Source organism: Notothenia coriiceps, unplaced genomic scaffold, assembly GCF_000735185.1.
Source record: "Notothenia coriiceps isolate Sejong01 unplaced genomic scaffold, NC01 NC01_scaffold00037246, whole genome shotgun sequence".
Taxonomy (NCBI): Eukaryota; Metazoa; Chordata; class Actinopteri; order Perciformes; family Nototheniidae; genus Notothenia; species Notothenia coriiceps.
In genome coordinates, this window is record NW_011369947.1 from 17,639,027 (window position 1) to 17,662,100 (window position 23,074).

Sequence of the window (23,074 nt, forward strand, 5' to 3'; positions counted from 1 at the left end):
CACGTCGACAGGGGGTCGCCAGTCTCTGGCACTGTTATTTTGGGGAATTAGTTTGGGAAACCCTGTTATAGGGGACCAATTGTATCTCATGCTAGCAGGCCAACGTTTCCCCATCCAATAAATATACAGACTTTTTGTATGTCATTCCATCCTCTGGTCTTACCTACATGTCCGTATCCCACCACACTCTTGGCTCGGTCCCCCAGGTGCTCCCTCATGTCCGTCACCAGCTGGTAGATCCGCTCCACAGGAAGTGAGATGTCGTACTTGTATGTGAAGCCGTCATGAGTCAGCGCTTCCGTGACACGCTCGCGCATCGACCACAGAGCCTGAAAAGTTCATTGCACGTTGTCATTTCCATCTAAACCGAAGTTTTAAACTAAGGTGAGGATAGAGATGGGTTGACTATTGAGTCCATATAGAGATATTAACTAAACAACACTACTATACAACTGATAACTTGCTCTAATCCAAAACTTTTTAAAATTATATTAGAAAAAAAGACATAGCTTGTTAAAAGCAGTGTGTAAAAAAAGCTGGAAGAAATACACAGTAAAGTATGTCCCCAAAAAGTTAAAGTATGTTTTGTCAAAAAAAATGTTTTAAACTACTTTGAAAACATTACATTTAGCTGATGCTTAAAGTGCAATAAACCATGATGATTCAAAGTGCTGACATATTCACTATAAACAAGCAAGACGATTGAGAGTGATAATTTAATATATTGTCAATAATAAATCACAACACTGTGTTTCCCTCTTTACTTTCCAATTTGTTGTAGATGAGAGACAATACCTTTATTTTTGAGTCTTCAGTTGCCACAGTCCCATCAGTCACCAACGATGACGTCATCGCCTCCTCTAAGAAATGGTGGAGTTTCTCCCCGTCATGTGTCGAGTCAGATCCAGATGTTTCAATGACAACGTAGAAAGGACAATCTGCAGGATGGAGGAAAGAGTTTCTCGTGTGTGTGTTTTTTATTGCTTTAACCACTACTACTAAGAACTAAGTGTGTATTTGTGTGTGTACCTACCAGAGATGGGATTGCGTAGTTTTAGGTGCGTATTCAGCAGCCTCATACACTCACTGTCTAGGAATTCAAAGGCTGACAGAATTTCTCCCAGCATGCCTCTGGAGAGCTGAAATGTCTTCAGCAGCTGCTCAAAGGTTTCACAGCCTAATAGAATACAATATGTTACCTAATAATCTATAAACAAAACCTATTTTTGACGTTAATCAGCTACACTCTAAAAACGTTCCTACTGCACACATGCTTAGCAATTCTTTGACAATATTAATGACAAATTAAAAGAATCTTACCAAGAAAAACCACATTAACAGATGTGGGTTTGCGTGGACAGAGGATGGACACTGAAGTGATGACCCCTAGTGTGCCCTCTGACCCTATGAACAGCTGTTTGAGGTCATATCCTGTGTTATCTTTCCGCAGAGTGGCTAAGCAGTCCAGCACTCTCCCATCTGCCAACACCTGTACATGAAACATACACACAAACATTAGATTAAGTATGTTATCCTTATTTAATACAATATGTGTTGGTCATTCCTTGACTCCACTCACCACTTCCAGACCCAGCACAGTCCCACGTAAGGAGCCGTATCGCAGCAGACGGAGCCCACCTGCATTCGTTGCCACGTTTCCCCCAATGTGGCAGCTGCCCTTTGCCCCCAGATCAAGAGGCATGATGTAGTCTCTGTCCTCCAGGTAAAGAGACAAGTTCTCCAAAACACAGCCTGCCTGACAGGTCAGAATGCCTGATGAAGAAGGAATAAAATACACAAAATGCTGTAAAGAAATACAACTTTTTTTGGAGGTAGACAGCTCATTTAGAAAGTTCAGTATTTACCGGAGATGCTATCAAAGGTGAGGATGTTGTTCATAAGGGCAGTGGAGAGGATGATCTCATCATAAACCGGTACGCTGCCCCCCACTAGCCCAGTGTTGCCTCCTTGAGGGTTCACCGCCAGATTACGACTGTTACAATACCTACAGGGAGGGAAATACATCAACTTTAACTCGCTCATAAACCGTGTTGGGCAAGTTACTTCCAAAATGTAATATAGTACATATTACTTATTACTGTCTTTTTTAAGTAATAAGTTACATTAAAATATTACTGTCGCTGAAATGTAATGAGTTACACTACTTTTATATTACTTTTGATTTACTTTACCAAAATAACCTCAAAAGAATGGCTAGGTATTTTAAATGCTGAAATGTAGTTTAGTGCAGCTCATTATACATCCAGTGAAGGGCAATGTGGTATAGCATAACAACTGTGTAGGCCATTAAGGCTACTAACAGCTGTTATTACACGGCTTAGTTGAATACTCGATTCTGATTGTAAATTCTTAACATGTGACACGTTATTAATACAGTACAGACCGCTGTCAAGGACTATAATGAAGGTTGCTAAGGAGGATCAAGAAAGAGAAAGGAAAAGAGGTTAAAAGACGGAGCGCTGGACGTCAGATAGATCACAAGAAGAAGGCAGAGAGGAAGTAAACAATAACAGGAACGCGGAATGGGCTCGGTAGTTTGTTTAGTATGGCCGTGTAATAAGCGGGATAATGTGCAGCGAGGCGGTCATTATGGGGAAAAGAACACCCGACAGAAGGGTAAACATGAGGCTTACTAAAATGTGTTGTAACTGCGTTATTGAGAATTGTAACAGGTAGTATATTCCCCAAATGTCATTAGTAATGCGTTACATTACTTCGTTACAGCAAAAAGTAATACATTAATGTAAGTCTGTTACTTTTGTAACGCGTTACACCCAACACTGCTCATAAACCACTGACTTGTATTTTTCTTTCCACACACTATTTGGTCTTTACTTGAGAATTTGAGAAACTTCTTCAGTTGTTTGAGGTCTCAGCAACAATTCACTGGAGCCTGCAGACGATGTAAGAACAGAGGAATTAAAGATAATGACAACAAGAAAATAAATCTTGAAGTGAAATGAGGTCAATTCACTTTCACCTTTCACTGACTTCAGCCAATCCACATTACTGGACTCCAGCAGGTCCGGGTCTGTGACGGCTCGGCCTGGTAGGATCTTCCTGAAGAAGGCTAAATCTTCCTGGGTTATCCTGGAGAAAGGCAGCCGGTCTGGGGCAGCAGCAGGAGAGGGCCTGTCCGCCCCGGTGTGCAGCTTTCGACTGCAGACTGCAAACTGCCATGAGGTGGAGGGCAGGAATGGGCAGTGGAGGTCCAGAGGTGTATGTCTTCCTGTGACTGTCCATGAGAGGGGGCTTTGGGGGCTCAGATGCCTGAGAGCTGTCCGCAGCCTTAGTGATCTTTGGAAGATCCCCGCCATGACTGGAGTTAAGGTGGCAAAACAGGCTGAAGTGGGATAAATATTAAGAAAGATTCTGGTTAAATGTTCACTTAAGTCGATCAAAAAACAACATGGTATAATATGTTGAAACTCATTAAAACAAATATAGTATTGTATGTCGAAAATATCAGAAAAAAACAAAGTAGGATAGTATGTAAAAGTAAAAGAAAGTATAGTATTTTCAATATATTAGAAAAAACGATGTAGTATAGTATGTTGAAAAAATCATGTGTTATGTAGGATACTTGTGTTCTTTGAATGCACCATTGTGTTTCAATATATGCAATTAGGAAATGACAAACAGTTTGCAAACCGCTTTCCCGAGAACGGGGTATTAACATATTATGTTAACGAACAACCAGCAAACTGGCAATAATTTTCATCGCTGTTTCGGCAACAATAAAGGTTCATTTCTGGACAACTACACAAGCTCAACCATAACTGTCATTACAGGTAGCTTAGCTCAATTAGCACACAGTTTGACATGAATTCAGCGCGATATCTTTTTATTTACTCACCATAAACGTTCAGCTAACAACCTGCATCCCTCCGCCTCCTTCCTGTCATACCTTCGTGAGAAATATGTCACAAAGTTCAAGGGCAGTGAAGTTACTTATACATGCCACAGTGTATAAACTAGCATGTTTTGCTATTCAAAGGTGAAAGGTTGTAGAGCTTGACAATGGACCAATCAGAAGCCTTCTTTGAGATTGAACCAATAGCCGTGAGCCTTTCATCGTGACTGTGCAGCCAATGATAACTGTGCAAAACAAAGTCACTTCATGTCAGATTTATAGAGAGAATAGTTTATGACTCACATGTTATACCACTACGAGGGAGTATCTGTCCTACCCACGTGATGACTGGACTGGAAACAAAAACTATTGCTTGTTTAAATGTTGTCCTAATGTCTTGCTCGGTCTCCATTTAAGTGATCAAACATGACTGGCATGCAAATGTCTGACCAAACATGTGCTGACTAACCCCACCACTGATATGTTACTCCTGAAATGTCATCCGGTTACATACTGCAACATCAAATCCCAATTCTTAACTATGTTCTAATTTCAAGGGTATTTGTGATAAATGCTTAGATTTTGTATTATTATTTTTGACATGCATTACCTCTAACAGACAACATAGTAAACTATTAATCAAAACTACTGATATTTTGAGATGTGACATACAATTAGGCCTACTCCTTAAAATATTAAGATATGGACATTTTCGGATAAATGCAGTTGAGATTTTGTTATATAGACCATCACAAACTTTTTGTCCATGCACCTGCCTGAGAAACAGTAAGCAAGAGAGTATTAGCAACATTAGAATCTAAAAGCTTGGCCATCAATAGGTTAATAAACACATAGATTAAGATCACTGTAACACTCTTACTGTAAGACACTTGCATACACAAAGTGATCTACACTTTGTGTAACAGCATTTACATGTTAAGTTTTGCTGGTCTGTCTCTGCCACTATAAAATACTAGTTTGTTGCTACCTTGAATAGATTAAGATTATATTGTATTCCAGTACATCGAAAGTCCCATGTCATGGCCATTTCTACTGATCATAATTCCATTGTTGAGGTAAACTAGAATAGATTTATATTGTGCAATTTTCCAAAATCACATTGGTTTCTCATACAGCATCTCTGTAAAGTATGTGTATTCACTCTGTCCTAAACGGCTTGTTGGAGATCCTGCCCCTCCCCCCTCCCTATGAGCCCAGTGGCCGTCTGCGAGACACAGCGAAACCCAGCCCGAACACACACACACCCGCAGCCTGGCTGGGAGTTTGTGCTCACACACCGACTCACAGCCTCGCCACGTCCCGCTGTCTCAGGGAGGAGAAATCGGCAGAGCTGCAGCTGAGAAAAGATTGAGTGTGTGTGTGTGGAAGTCCGCGGATTGGTCAATTTGGAACAATGCATGGACGTAACGTAACGGCTCCACGGATTGGTCCATTTGGACCAATGGGTCCATTTGGGTATGGGCACGTCACTGTACCCAGGAAGAAAACAATGGAAAAAGAGAAATGTCCAACGAGGCGTTCTGGGGCAGCATAGAAAGGTATTTTCTGTGTTAAGAGTTTTACTCGCTACAGGGTGTACTTTGAGGCTTTGTGACTCTGCAGATCGTTTACATGCAGAAAAACCTTCATAACACACAAGGGGACGGCTAATAACCGGAAAAACATGACATGGGACCTTTAAACCATATATTTCAGTTAATTTACACCACTTCCTAATTATATTTCAATTGTTGGATTAATAACTGCATGATATTTCTGACAGTTCTTGTACAGGAATATCTGAAATAAGTAATAGATCATACAAAATGAATACAAATGAATTTATTTAAAAGTCTGACAACATTTCTCTATCTCATGCATGTTTAAAGCAAAAAGCATGCAACCACAATCTCAGCATACAGTAACAATGACTCTGTAACTTTCTGTACTTTGATCATTAAAACAAGTTATCATCCTGCGACTTCCCTGAATCCAACTTTAAGTTAACACGTGGTGAACATAACAGTCTCCAGCCCTCCAGGGAAGCCGCATTAAGGATAACACCAGTGGAATACTATGAATCCAGTCTGGGATTAGAAACCATTTCAGGCACTGGCAATACTTTCAGGAGTGATTACAGGGAAGATCAGTCCTGAGGAGAACTGACCCAACACTAACACTGTCTCAGTTTACTCATCCCACAGTCCCAGCTGGTTCTCTGTCTGGATGTACATTATGAAGTTATCACGCTTTCTTAAACGTTAAAGCTGACATGGCTGACAGAACACACACATGGATTTAATTTACAAAAACACTATAGGAATATACATATTATTATTTGTTTATATTAGCACCTCATCTCCACATGAAGCCGATTGCATTTTTTAAATTGAGAACACAGTTGTAGCTTCAGGAGCTTTTATAAAAACCTTTGTTACTCCTTCTGACCTTGGCAGTATTGGTTCACTGTAGTAGCAGCCCATTGATTCAAAGATTTCATCAATCTTGTAAGAAAAGATCTCATATTACAGTTATGCTTTTCTTATATTTCCACGTCTGTTCTGCACAAACGATCCCCGTCCTCAGGGACATTTCCAGCAGGACTTCTGAATCTACGTTTAGCCGTGAAGGCCGCAGACCTCAGTCCTCTGCTTCAGCTCAGCGTGGTGAACCCGTCAGGATGATTGTTGTTCTCTCTGGAGTTCACCGGTCCAACAGTCAGAGCTGCTGCTGGTCGTACTCTGATATGAGCTTCTTGATGTGGGCCAGTTTGTTGTGTAGATATTCACAGCGAGTCTTGTCCTTGTTGTAGTTAGGGTTGGACTAAAAGGGAGACAAATAATAAAGGACAATGTGTAAGTATTTAACAATGAAAAAGAGGAGTGGAGTTCCTCAGTGCAGCAAGATAGGGAAGATATAGCTGCTTTGAAAAATGTGTTACCTTTTTAATTTTGCGATACTCCTGAAGAATTTGATTGCGAACCGTCTGCAAGAGAAACATAAAATGAATTAGGCCTTAAAATAAATCAATACATTTGTTTATGTTATGCAGCATTCACAAAAATATGAATATGATGGAAAACAAAACCTAAATCATCTCTACTATAATTTCAAACCATTTAGTTCTGCGAAAAAAATGGCTTCAAATATTAATTAAATGAGGTTGGAAATTCAATAATAACATTTGATAAATGTGAGAACAACACAGGAACACTTCAGGGTGTGATGTGCTCTCTGCAACAGAGATGATCAATGATCATTTTTATGAGATGAAGATTCGAACATGGAGAATATGTTTGCAAGTAATACGAGTTTTTCTCTAAACTAAATTTGAAGCAATTTGAAGCATGTAAACGCACTATCATTTGACAGAGATCATAAAATGAAGAGCTGCATTTCTTGTTGTTTTTTACCTTGTATTTGTGCGTTCCGTGGTGTAGCTCTTTGAGCTGCGCGTCCAGCTCCATGAACTGCCGTGTCACTCCGTCAATACGAGCGTGGAGATCTCTGTACTCGCTGTACTCCGTGTTGAAGTCCTTCTTGTAGCTCTGTCTGCTGTCATGGCTGCAAATGGCTGTGTACGTCCTGTGCAGAGAACACAAAAGAGCGGGGATCAGACCAGTACAGTACCCACCTACAGTACACTGTGCTTCAAGTCTGATTTGAACTGCTAAACAATGTTGGTAATGAGATCATGGACAGAAAATCTCCTATGCAACACTGATCAACTACCTTTTTGATCTAGAAATGGTTTATTTGATCAATTTGTTAGAGTAAAAGGTTTGTGTCTTGTTTGTGTACTTACAGTAAATAGTCTTCTGCGTCATTGTCTTCTTGAAGCACACTAGATTGAAACAAAATGTCGCTGGGCTCTGAAAGAAAATGAAACAATGTCAAACATTGTGAAAATATGAAACAATTGACACTTAAAGTCTTTGTCTGATATTTTGTTGTTGTTTGAAATGTCACTATTAATCACGTGGCTCACTTGGGAGAAGAAAATAAAAAGGGAGCGGGACAGGAATATAACAATAGAGAGGCGAAGTCCCTCCCCTTCCGGGGGACCTCCATGGGACATTATTTCGGAAAAATTATGTATTGAAGTCAATGGGGAGAGAAAGATTATCTTTCGATCCCGTTTGAATTGTGCCACAAATTACACATATGATGTTTGTCAATTTAAAAGATAATTTTGCAAGTCAAAACAATTCAAATGTGTCGTAAAACTGTGAAGTAACACTTTTGTTTGTGTGAAACCGCTCAATGAACTACATCTCCCGTCTCGCACCAACACCAAGATGGCGTCACATTAGCACATTTCACTTCTTTCTTTCAGAATGAGGCGAAAAGTATTAAAAGAGGTGAAAATCCCTCCAAGTCTGGGCATGTTGAGAGCTGTGCACACACACAAGGGGAGTTAGTCGGTTCCGCAAGAGCCAGCATGCGGGACTGGGATTCTGGGATTTGTAGTCTTTCTAGTTGCGTATTTTTCATAGTCTTATATTTCAGCAGTTTTACGACAAACTGTGACTTTTTTGACATGGAAATGATTTGTTAAGATTGACAAACATCATATGTGTAATTCGTGGCACAATTCAAACGGGATCGAAAGATACGTTTTCTCTCCCCATTTACTTCAATACATACTTTTTCCGAAATAAGGTCCCATGGACCGGAAGTAGATGGGCGTGACTTCGCTACTCTCTATATAATTTTATTGATTTGTTGAACAATTTGGATATATGACTGAAGGTGATGGTGGGGAGGATAAAGGATATGGGATGGATGGATGAAAACGCGGATTGAGCAAGGGACAGATGATGGGTGGATGCATGAGTAGGACTATGTATCTGAATGGTTCATACGAATTGCGGATAGATGGATGGGTTCAGAGGGACAAAAACAACCATGGGGGATGGGGATGGCAAAACTGAACAGATGGTACATTTATGGTCAAACAATGGGTGGATTCTAAGATAAGTGTTGGATTTTTTTAACAAGTTTGGATGGACGGACTGAATGGGATTGGATGAAAGGAAACTGATGGATGGAGAGCATGTGATGATACATAATGATGAATTGCATGGAGCAAGAGGAGTGGATTGGATAGCGTAGTTTAATATTTTGGGATGGTTAGACAAATAAAATAGTTACACAAATGGGATTGATGGGATGGCATAAAAAGTGTAAGAAAATAATAATGAAAGAGCATGGATATATAGATGGCTGAAGAAAGGTGTACAAATGGGGTGGGCGATGGGTAGTCTTAAACATTAGACGGTTTGGAGCTTAGATGGATTTAAAAAAAAAATTTTGTTTTCATAAAGGGATTTTTTATTTTTTATTTTCACGGCATTGGTTTGTTTAATTATACAGATTACACAAACGCAAGTATATACAATACAGACCATACATTAAGAATACATTAGTAAATAGCCTCCCTTCACACTTCTAACCTTCTTCTAACAGAAGAGGAGGTGGCTCTTGTGTGCAGTCACGCTGACTGAAGAGCCACACCATTGACATTTCCACAAAATGATCATACAATTAACTTTAATAAACAGGCGGAACCACAGTGTTTGAACAAGTGAGGAGCAGCTGCCACAAAATCTCCAAAGGATTGTGTGTGTGAATCGGATGAATTTGGGTTGGATGCTAAATAAAATGGAAAGCCGCTGATGATGATTCCCAGCGTGCCTTTTGAAACATTAAGCAAAGACATGTTGCCAGAAGTTATGCGTCTCATTTAACACAGAGTAAAAACGACAAAGTAAACAGCCCTTTTGATTTTTCCCTGTATTCTTTTTTACTCTGTTGTGCCATGCGCACTGGGCCGTTAATATGATTTTGAATGATTGAAGCGCTCAGCGCTGCCTCTTCTTATCACAGGAGGTTTCGGTGGGTTCAGGTAGTTCCCACCTGTTAACCGACGGTTAGCCTAAGTGGTCTGAGCGGGCTTCCCCGCGGCGAGCGGAGAACTTCACCTTACGGGGGGGGGGGGGGGTTCATGGTTTGAATCGTGTGCCGCCTCTCCAATCATGTCATCAGTCTTTGGGAGATGAGGGAAGTTTGTTAGTGTGTGATTCTGCAAAATCAGCTCAAACATGGTGACACTTCCACAAGTGCATTGTAACCCATGCGGAGGGAGTTGTTCAGATCGCTGAAAGATAGTTATTGGACTGCAAGTAGATTGTATTAATTTTGCTTACGAGCCCTGGATTTGTTTCTTCAGCTGTACTTCCAACGGTTGACGCATCATTAGAGATACATGAAATGAAGGAAGAAAAACTAGTGCAGGTTTTTCCACACTTTGTGGATGATTGTGCTTTTTTTTCTTTTCTACATACATTAAGAGTAACCAGGGTGTCTCCAGTCAGGGTATAGCTTTACTGAGAATTTTGTGGATGTTGGGTATGAGGGGTAGCTTATGTTGGATGGTGTGTGTGGTTGTTGTGGGTGGGATTAGTGATTGAAATATGTATTATTTTGACTTTAGACTGTTGCTTAGCTTATCACGAAAGTAGTATTATTTGTGTATCTAAGTACTGCCGAAGATCTCACTTTGCAGGTCTAAACGCGTTNATTCGTGGCACAATTCAAACGGGATCGAAAGATACGTTTTCTCTCCCCATTTACTTCAATACATAATTTTCACGAAATAAGGTCCCATGGGTCGGAAGTAGATGGGCGGGACTTCGCCTCTCTATAGGGCAGTTTGAATATGCAGTTCTAATGTGACTAAAGGGGACAGAAGCACAAGTCATTCTTCCAGTATTGGGACGGGATAGGAATAAGGTTTTTGCTCCGTCATGGGACAGGAGTATAAATCCTCTACTAGTCGACAGCTAACAGCACTCACTTATGCGGTCCATGGACACTTTATCGTTTGGATCCTCTGAGCTGTGATCCTTCTTCCTTCTCTTCTTGTCCCTCGTCTTCTCCTTCTCCTTAACAAACAAACAAAAGCCCCAATTACTAATGGATCACGTGAAACAGAAAAGCCATAAACTAAATACAAAGTGGTTTCCTAACCTGATCGCTGTGCTTGTGTTTGCTCTTCTTCCTTTTGATGGTGTGTCTGTGCAGATCAGTCACCGTCAGAGGAGAGGGAGGGAGATCAGAGTTGGGTGGAGGGGAGTCTGCTGTGACTTTGGGTTCCTCCTGAAGAACCAGAGTTGGTTCTAGCCTCTCGGCCACTTCCCGCTGACAGGCTGCTGACAGAGAGTCTGAGAGCTTTCGAGAATCAAGAGAGTTCCTTTGCCCGCCATTCCCTGTCGCTTCTGTGACGTCTTTAAAAGCTGCTTGTTCTGACCGCCTCGCTCTTGACTTGACATCAGCTGTTTTGCAGGACAAGCGGGATATCCTGGGCTTCTTATTGGCCAAAGGGTCGGTGTATTCCTCTGGCAGGGAGGGTTTTGGGCGGCGCGCCGGGGAGGAGTTGGGGGTATCTCTGAGTGGACTGACCTGAGCCTCTGGGACGGAGAGGAGGTTCTGTTGTGGCTGAAATAGTCTCCTGCACAGAAATATAGAAGATGATAAATAAAGACAATAGATTACTTAAGACTACTGTCATTTAGTTTTTTGTATGGCATATTTAGTCAACTGCAAAAACACAGTCTATACATATTAGGTAAAATATGAATTATAATTTGTATCTTAATTCATGACATCTGTTTGATTGACATTGTGATATGGCCCTAGCCTGAACACTCTGTAGTCAGTGCTCTCCGTCGTTGTGGAGCAGTATGATCCTCACAGTTCTTGATATGCTGCTACGATCTGAACATGGTGGTGTTACCTGACAAGGATTCGTTTCAGCAGCTGCTGGTCTCCTGAGGTGTAGCCTGGCCAGTCCTTGTGCAGTTCCTTATACACAGCGTCCTTCAGGACAAATGTCTTGTCTCTAATGTTCAGCTGACCAACCTGCGTACACAGAAACACAAGAATAAACCCAGTGAGAAAACACGTACTTTCCTTGATCCGTTTAAATTGTTTTCACGGTGACAGTGTTTGATCCGCATAATGTAGAGGATGTGGTGGTCACAGTTCTGTTATCTAACTGCTATACTTGATTTAGACCTCTATCTAGCTAAAGGAATACATTACCTCCATCAGCACAGAGTCCATCATGTCTTTGTCTCTGGCTGTCAGTCCGTCTCTCTGCAGCCTCAAGATGAGCTCCGGCCTCTTGAAAGGCCTCAGGGCCAACAGATGTGTGACTCTCTCCCTGAGCGGCCTCTCCTGCACGTCACCAACACTCTTCCTGTGTGAAGCACACTTCTTCGGCTTGGACACGGCAACTTGGACACGCCTCTTAATGTTGCCGAGGAGAGACTGGGGCGACTGTTGGGGTTTGGCCAGGCTGGCCAGCGCGGGATTCGGGGCTCGCACCGTCACCTTCTTACCTGCAAAAAGAGCAGGAAATCTCACATCAAAAGCAGCTTTTGCCATAAAAAAGCTCAAATATTCTGGTGCTTGTCTAAGGTTAAAAAAAGTGACTAGGTTGAACATAAATCCCAGTTTTAAATGTGTGAGACCACAGCTTCAAAAGAGCGCTTTTAAAGCTACATCTGGCAGGATCAGATGCCCGAGGAAGAGAATTTAAAAGCGGGGTTGTATCTTTCCTGGGGCGGAAATCGTGGATAAAAAGAGAAACAACCTCGTTTCAGAAAACCCACATTCGGGTTACAAGCATTCACACAAGTCTCAGTGAGCAAAAGCTGCTATCTAATTTAGGAAATAACCACAGTAGCAAAAGCCTGTAGTGGTTGAGGAAGTGTTTTTTTGTACAAGCTTCCTCTGAATTGACAAAATCATCACATCCAGTATGTGTATGTCTGAGTGCGTTCACTGAAACAAGATGACGGGGGCAAACATATCCCTTTAGAAGGAAGTGGTTTGGTGGCTAGAAGAAGTAAGCCACTGTGACGCGAAAAAAAACTAAATCACCGGTTTTATCATGTGGAGGTATATTTTGGTAGACAGAATACAGCCTCTCTACGTATGTTTTTGGAAAAGTCTCAGTAAAATCACTGCATTATTTTAAATAACAATGTATACAAGGCTGTATTTTAATGTGTGTGTTATTTAGAAATGTGGCAGAAAAAAAGGACAAACAGAAAATCAACACTGACTGTTACCATGTCACTGATTACCACACATGTTTCTATGGCAACCAATGCAACATGGCTTTTTTTTCTTTTTTGGCTTTTATCAGCAGCACAGTACACATTTGTCTTCGGGCCATTCTTATTCCCCAGCTGGAGTTATCTCTTGTATAATGGAGCAGATTGCACAAGTGAGTGTTTCCTACCTTGGAAGCGCCCCCCCCCCTGCTTGATGACGATGGCCCCGCGGCTGCGCGTCTCCTCCTCAGCCTGAGCCATGCTCTGCCGAGCCTTATCGTACGAGTCATCTGTAGCGTTCACTGTCATCTTTTTCTGAATCACCCCGAGACATGACAGCTCCTCGTCAACACTGAGAGGAGGGAGGACAGCGGGTAAAGACAGCGATCCGACAGAGCGTTCAGGACTCATTCTACACGTTATATATTTCAAAATGATCAATCGTTTTGAGTGTGAATATGTTTGATTGATGCATCCAGTTACTCTTCCATCAGCTGGTTTTCTCTACTACAAAATACATAGCATTTATGTGTAGTTTATTATTGTTTATCGAATATGTCATTTTGGCAACAGCTCCAAAGCTTGCTGCCGCATTTGTGTCGGCAGTCAAACTGGAGATGCAATTAATCATTTCTAAACTTTAGGCAAGTCTTGGCATTTATCAAAAACACGGCGCTGAATTTCCAGACTTCCTAGTCCGGTGCAGTCGGGACACCCAGGGTCTGACATTTAAAGAGTCTGACAGTTAGCAGCAGGGTGCCTTTCACACAGAAGGAGACATTTTATAAATATTGGAACTTATTCTGAGGCCAAGTTTACTACAGTGAGTAAACACATAACTACACTTAGGTGTTGAATTCAATACATAACCTCCATGGAGCATAACATTCTCAAGAGCATCATTGCTTTGCATTTAAATCAAAATGGTGCACCTTTCCATCCATTCAACTGATGCTAAGTATTTGTTTTGACTATATCAATGATTATTTGTTGTGTTTTACCCAGTGCGAAGCTGTTGGAAGCAGTCAAAGCTTCCATTGGGATTATCACGGGCGACGCTCGTCACGCCAAAGGTGAAGGTCCTGCAGTCGTCTTTGTTCTCCGAGCAGGGGACGGAGATTCTCTGCAACATGAAAGAGACAAAAACAGACAATTAGATTCAACGTCTTTCACATCTTCCTGCCAGAGAAGAAATGATTGATTTAACAACGTCGACAGGTCAACCAGTTCATCCTACCCCTTTGCTGCCATTAAAACTGATGGTGGAACGGGAAGACCCAGCCTGAAGAAAGAGACAAATCATTACATTTTATTCAATCACAAACACACACGGTAACACACCAGAACATTTGATGCAAAACATACGACACAGAGGATGTTTTGTGTTGTGTACTCCTTCTTCCTTCATTGTGGTTTTATTACTGCTATTGCTCAACCTGCGTACTTCTCTGACTGTAGGGCGGTGTTCTTCCTGTCTGAACATAGAGTACCAGACGACAGAGGTTGGTATAAAGGGTTTTTAAGTCCACTCAGATGATACCAATGCAAGGCTATCTATTTCCAAAATGGTAATCTCTTCCCTTCACTGTGCAGAAGTTACTGGAACATTTTCATGAAGGCCATTCATTGCTTAAGTGGACTGAAGTGAGCATGAATGTAAAGGGAACTCTAAGTTTAGACATTTAAGACTGTTTACAAGTATGGAAAGACACTCCTGTACATGAACTAAAAGTGGTGGCTCTAGAAGGAGCTTCATGGAATCCGATACGTTGCCTGAAGTTATAACATTTGATTAAGTGTTCGTTGTGGCAGAACAGGGTTGTGAAGTTCGAAACAAGCTGGAGGCTAGCTGATCAAGGCTACAATAGCCACAACTAGCATGTCTTACTGAACTGCATTGTGGGTAATGTAGGTGCAGTCTTGACAAGTCAAAACTAAACATCTCTGGTGAATGTTTGCTTCCTGACAAATGCAAAGCAACATTTGTGGAGTGCTCTTTCAGAAAAACCTTCAAAGAACTGTATTGACTCAGAGTGACTGAGAAAAGATACGCCTCCGTCGTTAACCTTTGTATTTTCACAAATATTGATCAAGTGTATTGACTTGATCGGTGCACTACTGAGCCTTAGCCTTACACCAATTTGCAATTCCACTTAGTTTATTCCCCCTAAGCACAGATACATTTATTTCATTTTTTAACCAAATCATACAATCTATTTGCTCAAATGAACTCCACAAGGCACCTCCTGGGATGCCTGGAGTATCCTGTAACCTCTGCATCATGTGCCAATTAAAAAAATGCAGGTTTGATTTTATAAGAGGGCACTGGCAGAGGTCATTACGACCTGCTGCTCAAATCCAGCAGCTTGTCACATTAGAATATGGCGAACAGAGTGAAATATAACAGCCTGTCATCTCTCACAGGGGACAGTTAGCCTGCAGGAACCGGTACAAATGACGGTCCCAAAGTGACACGTCTGCGGTACAGATGGAAACCATGCGATTGCGATGACTAGAATCTGATTAACCTTTCCAAGGAGAGGACGTGTGAGTCCACCTGTTGATGAGTGCAGACAGTGAGGTGGCTGCCAGCACTCAGTTTGGCCTGGGTGCATGTAGAGGTGTTTTTTTTTTTTGTCTGTGTGGTCAGGCCAAGTGGGTTATGAATAGCCACACTTAAAGCTAAATAAAGAAATTAGATATATGCACAGCAACAGTATTGTATGGATGTAAAACTCAGTGTTAGGTGTTTCCCCTTCCTTCCTGTGTCATAGTATTACAAAGCATGAAAGGAGCAGTGTGGTTTTCATAATTCAACAGAATAAAAGGGTTGACGTTATTACTCAGGAGTTTCCTAATTGTGTAACAAGAATAGAGGAAGTGTGTGTGACTGTCCTTCCTGCAGTGTCTGATTCATTTATGATTAACTGGGTCATATGTTAGTATTTCAATCTGATCATCTGTTTCCCTGGGGCTACAATGAAGATAAACAGGCTGCAACTTCATTCATGTTTACAACTAAAATGGCTCCATTCCTCAAAAGCAATCAAAGCTAATTCTCCCCCCCCCCAACAGCCTTGTTTCCTTTTCCCCCCTACAGCCAGTTTCCTTTCTTCTCTCTCGCTCTCCCTCTTATGAACATTCATAATACTTGTATACAGCAGCTTGTAACCACTTGGCCAGCAGCTTGTTGCCACCACACTGGGGAAGCGTTTCCGCATAGCATTATGCAACATGTTATTATTTCATAGCTTTAAAAGGGGGGCATGTAGGAGACAACAGCCGACGAATTGGTGAAGTTAGGCAGGAATGAACCCACCTTCCTCGCCTTTTTTCCCTTATAACTGTTTAAGTATGTTTCCCCTTGACTAAGTGGTTACAATATTACCAGTAACTGTACATTATTCGAGAAGTTAAAGAAATAACCTACCTTGCCGCTTTGAAAGGAGCAAATGGCTCTTGCCGCGCTGTCAGTGAGTTTTACATGAAAAACAGAGACGTTAGCGCCGTTGCTCAGTTTACCGCTGGATAAACCGTAACACTGGTTCTCCTTTAGAGCAGACATCCCGCCACCCACTCCCCCCTATCAGACTTATTCCGGAACAAAAAAATGCCACATAAACAAACATTGACGACAGGATCCAGAGAGAAAGGGCTGAGCGGGTCCGTGTGGCTGCTCCTCTGCCGCGCGCTATTCTGGAGTAGATCGCGTTACGTCATGACGGATGAGGGGATTTCATTGGCCCAGAGACATAGATAAACCATGACGTAGGACCAACGTAACCACTTCTGCTTTATGTGCCTCCCCTCTCACTCTGCTAATTGACTTTCTTTCACTTCTCTGTCTGGTCATTCATATTTATTTATGTATTAAACAATTTAAAAAAAAAATGTATTTATTTATTAACCCCTACTCTAAACACGCGGTAATTGTCTCTCTTTCACATGAAGACAATTTATTGTTCAGGTCAATCATCTTTCTTTATGTTTGCAAAACACATAAAACAATGAAAAAGATATTTCACTGGATTTGTAATATTTTCCTCTGGGGTTCTAGATGAAAATATTGCATAGAAATACTGAAATACTGTAATACTGAAGTAAACATTGGAGCACATGATACAATCCTTTATTTTTTTTAATGATTTTTTTATTTGTTCATATTTAAATATAAATCAAATGACTGACTTTGAAAAATACTTTTCAATTGCTGAAGAAACCTGTTTTCCTGGCCTCACACAAACTCAGAGTCTGTCTTTTTTGTACTCTGGCCATTCTAAATTAAAGTGAATGAATTAAGTCGGATTTATTTATTAAATAAGTAGCTCAGTGCTTTACAGAGAACAAAAGACATGAAGAATGAAAAATAGACATAACAAGCACATCACATTTTCTCTTTATGCATTTGACATTGGTGCGTATGATTTGGAAATTCATTGTGTGTGTCTCATCTGTCTCTCTCTGCCAGTGTTTGAACACAGACGGTGGGCACAAGTCAGAACGGAACTGTTCAAAGCTGACATATATCAAAGGGCCTCGGGGTCTTTGTAGCTCACAGTCTGCAACAGGTGACATTTAGGCTTAAAACCATTTATAACTTTGAACAGTGGCTGTGGGGCCCAACCTCCCCTCCACCCAGCAGGAGGGGGGGAGACGGATCAGGAGAGAGGAAGGACAGAGGGTCACAGACAGAGGGAGAAGATGAAAGTTAGTATCCTCTCACTTTATGTTCTGCAGTTTGCTGCAGGCCAGCAACATGAGGACGCTTCATACAAGAGCGGGGTTAAACCTTTTAAAGGATAACGTGAAATAATGGCACCATCTGAATAAACAATCTACTTGTTTGTAGAAGAGGAACAGATACAAAAAGCACTGAAGAGAGAGCGTTAAGGTGAGTATAACATTCACTATCCATACTGTCAATGTGTTTGCATCTGTTCAATACTGTATGCCATGTACATTTCAATGTTTCAAGCATGTGAGATCAGCAACCTTTACTTTAATTGAAATATCTTGAATCAATACCAGCCTACACTGATGTTTATATTTCTTTCATTTTTTGATCTTATTAACGGATACATAAAGAGATAATGAGGACTTTAGTTTGTTTGAACACATCACGTTTTCTTAATATTTATTTTCTTTTGTTGAAGGCTTAAAAACTGATAAAAGATTATGATCAGGAGACTATGATTATTATAATTAAATGTAGTTTACATGTTTTGCTGTTGTAATTTGAACATTGAATCTGACTTCCCTTTACCCTCCAGGCCATGGGAGACCCCCTGTCCGACTGCAGCCCCCTCATCAGTGCAGCAGCCTCCTGTAAGCTGCGGCTGGTCCGCCTGCTGGTGGAGGGGGGAGCTCAGGTCAACAGGCAAAACCCCAAAGGAGAGACCCCGCTCCTGGCTGCCTGTAAGGCCCTGAGAGGGGAGCCTGGTGGGCCTGAGACGGTGAAACTCCTCTCCTACCTGCTGCAGAACAAGGTCAGTCAACTTTCAACTTAGAATACTGCGTAAATGCAATCTATGGAATTCAAGTTTTCCCACTTGCTCAACAGTTCATTGATTTAGATATATTTCTAATGCATAATAAATGTGTCCTAGCAGTAGGGAGAGGTGGTACTTATGCATTGTAAACAACTTTCTGATTATCCCAGCTCTGCTTCTGTCCTCGATCCACCTCTTCAGAACATTTCAGACATTTCTTCTGCTGGAGAACACAACTCATCTGAGGGAAGATGCTTATTGAATAGGTTCACATGGAGGATTGTGCATTAGACTGTCTAATACAAAGTTCTCACTAATCAATGACGAATCAGATTTCATTAAAAAAGTGAGCTGAACGTGTATTCATAAGCAAATGATATACAACATTGACACTTGATTTCCTAGCAAACAAAATTGAAAGACACCAAATGCACACCAATCAATGGTCCTGACATTGATTGTTGACTGTCAACGGAGATGTATGGTGCAGTGGGTTGTGTGTTGGTGTTCGGATCAGGGGGTTCTGCAGGTTCAAACCCCACTGCAGTCAGCATGTCGTTGTGTCCCTGGGCAAGAACTTCACCCCAAATTGCTCCTGTGGGGATTGCCCACAGTATTGAGTATGTAAGTCGCTTTGGATAAAAGTGTCTAACAAGTGACATGTAATGTAACTGTAATCCTTTGGGCCAATCAGGCAGAGCCGAACGCCCAGGACCGGGCCGGACGCACCGCTCTGATGTACGCCTGCATGGAGCGGGCAGGAGCTCAGGTGGCGTCCACCCTGCTGGCTGCAGGAGCCGACCCCAGCATGGAGGATCACTCCGGGGCCTCAGCACTGGTGTACGCCGTCAACACACAGCACCAACCCACACTGAAGGTCTGAACAGCTGGGGGACATAGGAAAGATTGATTTGTTTATGTTAGAGAAGGATGTGTTTATTGAAACAGAGAGGCAAAGAAACTCAGCATTAACATACTTACAAATACCACAATGTAAAGTTACACCCACTATAGGTAAAGGTCCTGCATTAAAGAAATGTACCATATTATTTTGTAACTATGTACGGATATACATAATGTATCTAATAAGGTTTGTAGTTATTTATGTAGTAATTTCTTGGGAGTGTTTTTAATGGTGTTGCCTGTCATAAGGGTGCTGATTTTTTAGGTACAAACAATGCATAATACGTTATAATTTGTGTATGTAATCTTAACTTGAAAAGGAACGAGTCACTTTTGTTTCAAGTAAACATACTAGATGTCTCAAAAATCCTACTCCCTACAGATTTGACTCTTTTCAGATAATTAAATCCGTTCAAATCTGAGCGTTGATACTGATATTACCAACTATTACGAATACAATAAAGAGTTAGTAAGCAGCACCATCAAATCTGTGTTTTTCAGGTTTTGATGGATGCCTGCCGGGCGAGGGGTCGTGACATCATCATCATCACCACACAGGTGAATGTGAACGGAGGCCCGGTGACCAGGCGTTTCCTGAACGTTACACCGTCTCCTGACTCCTCGCCGGTGTCCTGCATGTCCCCGTCCGACATCATCCTCAAGACGGGCTCCCCCAACTCACCTGAGGGAGAAAACATCTTCAACTTCAGAGGAACTGGTGGTGAGTAATGCTGAGTGTTTTTCAATAGAAAGTACACATTACCACACAACTGACTTTGTACTTGGTATATAGAGAAAAGCAGACATTTGATTAGAACATCTTAGACCAAAACATGCAAAACCCCACAAAAAAAAAATCTCAAAACATAGATAGCAGAGTGCTAATAATCTATATTTACATTAACAACTCCACCTGAGGATAAATAGCCCTGTGTAATCCTCATTCAGCAAACAACCTGGATCCTAACATTGGATCAGTGTTATATTGTGGATGTTTTCTGGGTTCTCCACCTTGATGTGGAGATCAGTAGCACCAGCAGTACTCAGTATGCAGATCTGTGTCTCTGGGTATGTAGCTGTGCAGTGTTTAACAAAGGCAAGTCTAGACGGATGAGAGCAAATTCCTGGTGGTTGCAATCATTAGCTGAGTGCTCATTCCCGAGGACAGCAGATGAAATGTGTTGTCAGGGTGAGGTGAAGGTAATTCTGGTGGTGCATTTTAATGAAAGAAGCCACATTTCTTAGGCTACAGAGGAACTGATACTTCATTAATCCCGTAGAAACAAACAACGGTCTCTTTGAATACAGTTAGAATAGAATGTGGAAGTAAAAGCTGTGTTATTTTTTAATAATGCATATTGTATGCAGTATATACTTTATATTAATCTTCATTGTACTGGTTTAAAATGCCACTGGCGATTAAACACACACAGCTCCTCCATTTCCCTCTGGCATTGCATTTTGGGAGAACAGTGTACATCAGCAGTGCCAGAAAGTATAATAGGCCATTTTGTAATAATACAAACTGGTGTAAGGTTGTTTGTTTTGGCAGTTTTCTGGCGTGAACACAAAGCAGAAACCTATAGAATTAGTATGAAGTCACAGACTAAGAAACACGTGTTTTGAGTGCACCTTGGCCAATACAATCTATACAAAAATAAATACTATGTTTGTACTATACCAGCATAATTCTTGCTGCTCTGAATATGTATCCTCATGGTTGATTCCACTTAGTGTAAATCGATTCAGATTAAAATGTCGATATATCATCAAATGAAGTATGTTTGCTTTGTAGAGTCCAAAATAACACATTTCCTTAGAAGGGCTTTGCCATCTGTACAGCATACAACACCCTCTATCCTTTGACCTTTGTTTAGGATAAGGACAAATCCATTAAGGTGAGGGAGAGGATATGCAAAATGCAAAAGGAGACACAGTTAATCTCAAATTCTTCCACATGTTTGCTTCTCACTCATTCTGTCTTATTCCCCTACATCAGACACAAGAGGAAGCAGCAGCAGCAGCAGCAGCAGCAGTGGCAGACCTCCCTCCTGTGAGCTGGGCCAGAGCAGCCACCCCCCGCCCAGACAGAGGATGTTATCTGAACCGTGGCTGGCCATCCACAACCTGGCCTCCCTGAACCGGGCCTACGAGGAGGGCCTGATGGAGAGGAGCCTGCGGGGTGGGGAGGGGAGCAGAGAGGATTCAATATGGGAGACTGTAGAGAGGGGAGGAGAGGAGCCACACTTTCATCAGTCCAGGGGGGAAGAGAGGAAGGAAGGTTTGCTTCAAAGGAGGGATTACAGATGTGGAGGAGAGAATTACAACAGAGAGGTTTTTCTTCCGAGGCTGTCTCAGTCAGCCCTCTCCCTGACGGAGGTGAGCTCATCTCAGGCAACAGCAAGCCGACTCTTCCCTAAGAGGTGTCTGATGCCCGGAGGTTCAACTTCTGACACCACCACCCTGAAAAGCGGTGTTGATAAGCTTCCTGCCTGTTTGCCTCCCCACTGCCAGCTCCGCAGGAACACCCTCCCCTCCGTCATGGTGGTTCCTCCTCCACTTCAACTCCCACCCTTAGTCCACCAATCAGACTCCCATCTACAGGTTCCCATTCCCCAAAGCAGGAGCATGGTGTTTCTGCCTCACCCGCCCAGCTCCTCTTCACCCAGAGCCCCTGTAAGACTCCGCCGTCTCCTGCCCTCCTCCTCCTGCTCCTCCCTGGCAGCTCCTCGTGCCTCCTGCTGCAGCAAGAGGTCGCTGCGCCGCCACTCAGTACAGCTGGACCAGATCAGAGGAGGAGAAACAATTTAGGCATTCATCCCTCGAGAGTCTATTAGGAAACATCATTAAAGTTCAAACAGCAATCTGAAAATGTGGTAAAGTTGACACTCTTTAAAAGAAAAGCCTCTAAAATGGTAACAGAAGGGCAAAAATAAAAGCACTTATTGCCATGTTTGTGCCTGTATGTCTGCGTCAGTATTATGGTTTAGATTGAATTCTGAAATTCATCAATTTATTTTATTTGTCATTTATTTGTTTGAAATAGGCTATAATTGTTTATTTGTAATTTTTTTCACAAAAATGTAAAGATGAACTTCTGTTTCCCGGTTCAAATATCCAGTGGTGTAGTGGGGATTTTTTTACTGGGTGGACGGGGTGGTGGGTGGACGGGAGACACTCGCGCTCGTGAACTGTCGCCTGTCAGCGCAACTTACATGATGCCGTTTAGACAATATAATAATAAAGGGCGGTGCCGGCTGTCAGCGAACCGATCCGGCCTTTCTGCGCTACTATCACTCAAATGCGGGACATAGTCTCAATGTGTGGGACCGGACGCGGGAAAAATAATAAAAATGCTGTGTGTGCAGTCCCGCACAGTACGGGACACCTGGTCACCCTACACACACGGTTCTGCCCCTCACACACACACGCTTCAAATCAAGTTGCATAAATGCTTGAGCTACGTTTTTATTATAATTACTGTGAAATCGGCCCATTATGTTTTCGTCATTAATACAACAAACACACACTTGCAACTGATAACACTGGCAATGATTTTAGATGTATTAGACTATTAAAAAAAGAAATCATGCTTCAAATAAGTGGGGGTACGGCGTACCCCCGCGTCCAACGCCCACTACAAATATCTGAGTACATGCCATTATTGCTTTATCATCTTTGAA

At 41.9% G+C, this 23,074-nt stretch overlaps 4 protein-coding genes across 5 annotated transcripts in view; 1 reads left to right on the forward strand and 3 right to left on the reverse strand.

Annotated features, from left to right (window-relative positions):
• d2hgdh (D-2-hydroxyglutarate dehydrogenase) overlaps positions 1-4,003 on the reverse strand; it is a 5,296-nt gene extending 1,293 nt beyond the window's left edge. The window contains exons 1-9 of one of the 2 annotated variants that reach the window (XM_010795033.1): positions 3,878-4,001; positions 3,002-3,364; positions 2,857-2,914; positions 1,866-2,005; positions 1,580-1,773; positions 1,321-1,489; positions 1,034-1,177; positions 796-938; positions 164-329 (exon numbers count right to left, since the gene is read on the reverse strand). In XM_010795033.1, the coding sequence (XP_010793335.1) occupies positions 164-329; positions 796-938; positions 1,034-1,177; positions 1,321-1,489; positions 1,580-1,773; positions 1,866-2,005; positions 2,857-2,914; positions 3,002-3,338 (1,351 nt within the window). In that variant the 5' untranslated portion in view covers positions 3,339-3,364; positions 3,878-4,001. Of the gene's footprint in view, positions 1-163; positions 330-795; positions 939-1,033; positions 1,178-1,320; positions 1,490-1,579; positions 1,774-1,865; positions 2,006-2,856; positions 2,915-3,001; positions 3,365-3,877 lie in introns of both variants that reach the window. The other variant, XM_010795034.1, reaches the window with a different exon arrangement.
• LOC104965963 (gamma-aminobutyric acid receptor subunit alpha-6-like) overlaps positions 1-23,074 on the reverse strand; it is a 599,227-nt gene that overhangs the window by 258,826 nt on the left and 317,327 nt on the right. The window lies entirely within an intron of this gene.
• Positions 5,702-16,693, reverse strand: ell (elongation factor RNA polymerase II). Its single transcript, XM_010795032.1, has 12 exons — positions 16,430-16,693; positions 14,237-14,281; positions 14,001-14,122; positions 13,188-13,351; positions 11,981-12,279; positions 11,673-11,797; positions 10,907-11,387; positions 10,734-10,821; positions 7,680-7,746; positions 7,288-7,459; positions 6,816-6,860; positions 5,702-6,697 (listed from the first exon to the last, which is right to left on the reverse strand). Exons 1-12 carry the CDS (start codon positions 16,562-16,564, stop codon positions 6,593-6,595), a joined length of 1,848 nt encoding a protein of 615 aa, XP_010793334.1. The 5' UTR covers positions 16,565-16,693; the 3' UTR covers positions 5,702-6,592.
• On the forward strand, positions 17,705-22,300 carry LOC104965958 (ankyrin repeat domain-containing protein 34B). The gene is made up of 5 exons (XM_010795030.1): positions 17,705-17,890; positions 18,270-18,485; positions 19,183-19,365; positions 19,893-20,112; positions 21,391-22,300. The coding sequence occupies exons 2-5, from the start codon at positions 18,273-18,275 to the stop codon at positions 22,200-22,202; spliced, it is 1,428 nt and encodes a 475-aa protein (XP_010793332.1). The 5' UTR covers positions 17,705-17,890; positions 18,270-18,272; the 3' UTR covers positions 22,203-22,300.

Coding starts and splice junctions, on each gene's coding strand:
- ell (XM_010795032.1), bottom strand. CDS start 16,564: ATGTCTGCTCTAAAGGAGAACCAGTGTTACGGTTTATCCAGCGGTAAA. Junction 11,388..11,672: donor CTGAAACGAATCCTTGTCAG/GTAACACCACCA, acceptor ATTTCTGTGCAG/GAGACTATTTCAGCCACAAC. Junction 10,822..10,906: donor AACACAAGCACAGCGATCAG/GTTAGGAAACCA, acceptor TTGTTTGTTAAG/GAGAAGGAGAAGACGAGGGA.
- LOC104965958 (XM_010795030.1), top strand. CDS start 18,273: ATGGGAGACCCCCTGTCCGACTGCAGCCCCCTCATCAGTGCAGCAGCC. Junction 18,486..19,182: donor CCTACCTGCTGCAGAACAAG/GTCAGTCAACTT, acceptor TGGGCCAATCAG/GCAGAGCCGAACGCCCAGGA. Junction 20,113..21,390: donor CAACTTCAGAGGAACTGGTG/GTGAGTAATGCT, acceptor CCCCTACATCAG/ACACAAGAGGAAGCAGCAGC.